General features: G+C 34.9%; 1 protein-coding gene across 1 annotated transcript in view; it reads right to left on the bottom strand.

Annotated features, from left to right (window-relative positions):
* The window catches only part of LOC106473198 (small G protein signaling modulator 1-like), a gene marked incomplete at its 5' end in the record, with an annotated part of 29366 nt that overhangs the window by 14867 nt on the left and 9895 nt on the right, over positions 1–4604 (bottom strand). Inside the window, 6 exons of the mRNA XM_022401686.1 lie at positions 192–256; positions 574–805; positions 1073–1219; positions 1950–2114; positions 3409–3476; positions 3897–4039. Coding sequence (XP_022257394.1) covers positions 192–256; positions 574–805; positions 1073–1219; positions 1950–2114; positions 3409–3476; positions 3897–4039 — 820 coding nt within the window. The remainder of the gene's footprint in view (positions 1–191; positions 257–573; positions 806–1072; positions 1220–1949; positions 2115–3408; positions 3477–3896; positions 4040–4604) is intronic.

Below are 4604 nucleotides of genomic sequence, written 5' to 3'. Positions count from 1 at the left end.
TACATCTATTGGTACAAGGTGTATTGTTATATAAGCTAGAAGAGATAGTGATGCGAACAACTATTTACATCTATTGGTACAAGCATCACTATCTCTTCTAGCTTATATAACAATACATGAACAACTATTATAGCATCACTATCTCTTCTAGCTTATATAATAATACATGAACAACTGAATGGCAAACTTACATCCATAAAAAGCCCGGGAAATGATCTGTCTTCTCATGGTGTTACACAAAACTTGAATTGATTCCCTAAATTAAAAGTAACACGTCTCAGCAGAACTTCATTAAGAATGTATTAATAGAATGGGATATACCAATAAAACATGGATAACGTCTTCAATTTAAGATTTACATCTACTAACTTGCTATTCTTTGAATTAAACAATTTCAAAATCTAAAATTTACAAATAAAAATAATGAAGAAAGATGATTTTTACTACAAATTAATTAACTATTAAACAAATCAGGAAGTTTAAGGAAAACCACAATCCAAGTTTTACCATACTATTCTTTTCTGTGATCAGCCAACGGATCTTAGTTATAACAAAATGGATCCAATTACGTACCCGGCTGATGCACTCTCCTCAGCTTCTGAAGTTCTGGGCAAGGGAACCGGTTTCTTTGGAATTGGAGCAGCTGACTTTGGAACATCTGTTGAAGTAACATTATCTTCTGCCAGAGATTTACTACTGGATGTTGAAGATGAAGATGATGAAAGGTGTTTTAATCGAGCAGCTCGACCACCAGATTGCCATGGAAAAGAGCCACGAGTCGTTTTAGGATCCATCATTTCTTGAGCTTCAATGGTGTGATAGCAGAGTTGACAAAAGTTTTTCAAATTTGACAATATGAAGTTTTATATTTCATTAAAAAATGATAATTATATTGTTTTAACGTCATTTAAATGGGATGTACTGACATAAAATGAAACTTGTAGGTAAAAGTACCAGATTAAAATACAAGGTTATATTAATCCATAAGCCTAACAGCTCTTTAAAAAGCTCTTCATAAGATGGAATTATATAATTACGTATCATAAAATACACAAATATACATAATATGTACATATAGAGTCTGGTTTCAAAGATGTCACAATACGAAATACGTAATCTGCAGCTTCTTCCTCTTCTTCCAAAGCCTGGCCTTCAGAGGTCTGATGTCGCTTACGAGTGGAGCCACGCCCCTTCCTCCGAAGCTTGGGAAACACCTTACCTGTAAGTGGGAATGTCAAGTAAGCAATCTGGATCTTTAATTTACGTCGGCCTTATAACCGAAAGCCTTATCATTGGTGAAAGTATTTCGTCTGGATGGAAAAACCAACAGCAGTTTACCAATTTAATGCTTTGCAGTTTGGAGAATTTTTTTATACTCAATAAGGTTACCTGCATATAAATAGTTTTTAATAACTTACAGTTAGAGCACTCTAAACGACAGGTTTTACTAACTTTGTCACATGAACCTACAGAAGATGTTCAACCTAAACAACTGTCGTCAGTTTTAATGTAATATTGGCTTGATAAATGGCTTCAAAACTTTTAGTTCACTGAATCTGAATGTAATAAACTCCTCTCCAATTTGAATACTTTTTTTAATGGATATGACTTCCAATAAAAAGTAACTTAGCCAATGGTAAATAAGATGTGATAGCCTACAATTTAACAAGATGCAATATTAAAAAGTACATCAAATAAAAAAAGAAGAATGTGCTCACTCTTAAAACGTTTTGGAACTTTGAACCATTGTTAATGTACTATTTCATATGTTTATTTGACTGTACTTTATCTGACATTGAATGAATAATAAAAGATGCCGGAGTATATTAAAATTAATTTAGTTCTTCACTAGAACATACACATCAATTTAATTTACAACTGATAATTTAATCATCCAAACCTTCGATTATTTTCACTAAACAATTAGTTTAGAAATGAGGAGATCACACCTTTTCCTCTCTGTGACCAAAGAGGAGGATCTAATTGTCCGTGAGGAAGAAGACCATTTTCTAGGCATGAGAGAAATGCCAGCAGGTGGCCACCTTTAGGGAAGTGAATAGGAGGCTGCTGGACTCCATCTTGTCCAACAAGAACAACCTTTCCTCCAGTGTCTGCTGAGTAACAAAATCCAAAACTGTAACTAAACATTGTATTTCTTTTTACATAAGTTGCAAAAAATGTCCAGATCACAGTATTACAAAGTCATCAAATCAAAATCAACTTTGTTAATTTTACAGCTGTCCGAGTTGAAAGTGTGTGTCATTACATGAATTAGAAATACAGACTGAATATGTATGCAAGCTCTTCTCACAGAATCGAAATGTTATCCGTAATGAATAACATCATTTAATACAGATTGTTATGGTAACTTAACGACTAGTTATGGTGGATTTTCAGTTGATCTCATATACAAACAAACCATTGTATCAACCTTCGTACACAATGTTTGACTTTGTGTGTATTCTGTACATTAATTTATCAATGGATTTACACATATAGGCTTTGTATTAGTTTAGAGGTTATTACATTTCATTGCTCTTACATTACTATTCAATCCTTCATTAAATAGTTCCACTGTTCAGAAGCTGGTTTGTTTAACACACAATAAAGGCACCCAAACACAACACAAACCACACAGTAAAGGCACCCTGACACAACACAAACCACACAGTAAAGGCACCCTGACACAACACAAACCACACAGTAAAGCCTCCCAGACACAACACAAACCACACAGTAAAACCACCCAGACACAACACAAACCACACAGTAAATCCACCCAGACACAACACAAACCACACAGTAAAACCACCCAGACACAACACATACAATAAAGTCACCTAGACACAACATAAACCACTCATTTCCTGTCTCATCTAACAGGATGTATACTGTTGCATCGTGCTACCCTGATTGGTTTAATGTAATAATGAGTCCCCCAACACACCGACCAGCCTAACAAGATAATCAGAGTACCTTGCTACACTGCCTAGTCAAGAAGAATTTCTAACAGTTTGGTGTTACTAAACACTTACCCAACAGTTTGGTGTTACTAAACACTCACCCAACAGTTTGGTATTACTAAACACTCACCCAACAGTTTGGTATTACTAAACACTCACCCAACAGTTTGGTATTACTCAACACTCACCCAACAGTTTGGTATTACTCAACACTTACCCAACAGTTTGGTATTACTAAACACTTACCCAACAGTTTGGTATTACTCAACACTTACCCAACAGTTTGGTATTACTAAACCCTTACCCAACAGTTTGGTGATACTAAACACTTACCCAACAGTTTGGTATTACTAAACACTTATCCAACAGTTTGGTATTATTAAACACTTACCTAACAGTTTGGTATTACTAAACACCTAACAGTTTAGTATTACTAAACACTTACCATGCTGGTGACAGTGGAGATACACTATGTCGTTCACATTAAAACTCATGGCAAATTCCCAGTAGATGCTAGTAAAAAAAATAAATACTAATCTCACTGTTTACAATCAAGTGCTTCTAGTTAACAATACAAGTGATTATGAAAGCTTAAGAGTAGGCTACCTTTGTACGGAGTAATAAAATATGCAGGTAGAATTTGTTGGTTTTACCATCACGTTCTAACACAACAACTGAATACGTAGTTTCGATTATATACAGGATTTACAGTTTTGTCCAATAGCTTAAACATTGTTTCAATGTCACTGGCCTTATATACAATATATCTACTAACATTAAGAGAACATTTAATGTAAAAAATGTAATTAAACTAGTAGTTAATATTGGCTGGTGTTTCACATAAAGAAGAAGAACATATGACGGGTTAGCAGCAGTGTAGTTTATCATTAAACCTTGTCAAACTTTAGTTTCTGTTCAACCATCTCCTGCTACTTCTTCCCTGCCTTCCCTTCAAACAATAATCCATTTGCCTCTATTAACAGATGCCAATCATGGTTTTTCTCTGCATCACTGCATAGTCTTATTGCTTTTTGGCTTCTGCTTCCAACTGTTACTTCCTTTTCTAGTACAAACTTCTGTTAACAAGTATAAACAGTAATTGTGTGTTCGGTGCTTACAGGACTCGAGACTGTTTTTCTTATTTCCAACTGAAACTTCCTGCACATCAAACTCAATTTTTTCACACAATCACAGAACTTGCTCGTAGACAATTATATATATATAGTTTCACTCTGCATACTGCTTGTTGTGTTTACCGAAGATCCCCTTTTTAACCACCAGCATCATTCCTACTGGTCCTTTTCTCCTTGGAACTCACAAAAAGATGTGTCCAACCTCTGACTGGCATTCTTCACTGCAATACTTCTGAACATCACTACGAAAAACATCAAACTGCTGTTCACTTGCATCACATTTTTCAGTGATTAATCTTCTGCATGACAGACCTTTTCCAAACGTTTTGAAACTTCTTGGTTGTCAATATGGTAAACTAGGATGGTTGTCAGTATGTTAAAACTGGATGGTTGTCAGTATGTTAAAACAGGATGGTTGTTAGTATGGTAGATCAGGATGGTTGTCAGTATGTTAAAACTGGATGGTTGTCAGTATGTAGATCTGGATGGTTGTCAGTATGTTAAAACT

This window comes from Limulus polyphemus, unplaced genomic scaffold (assembly GCF_000517525.1).
Source record: "Limulus polyphemus unplaced genomic scaffold, Limulus_polyphemus-2.1.2 Scaffold5964, whole genome shotgun sequence".
NCBI lineage: Eukaryota > Metazoa > Arthropoda > Merostomata > Xiphosura > Limulidae > Limulus > Limulus polyphemus.
This window is presented reverse-complemented; position numbering and strand designations above follow the sequence as displayed.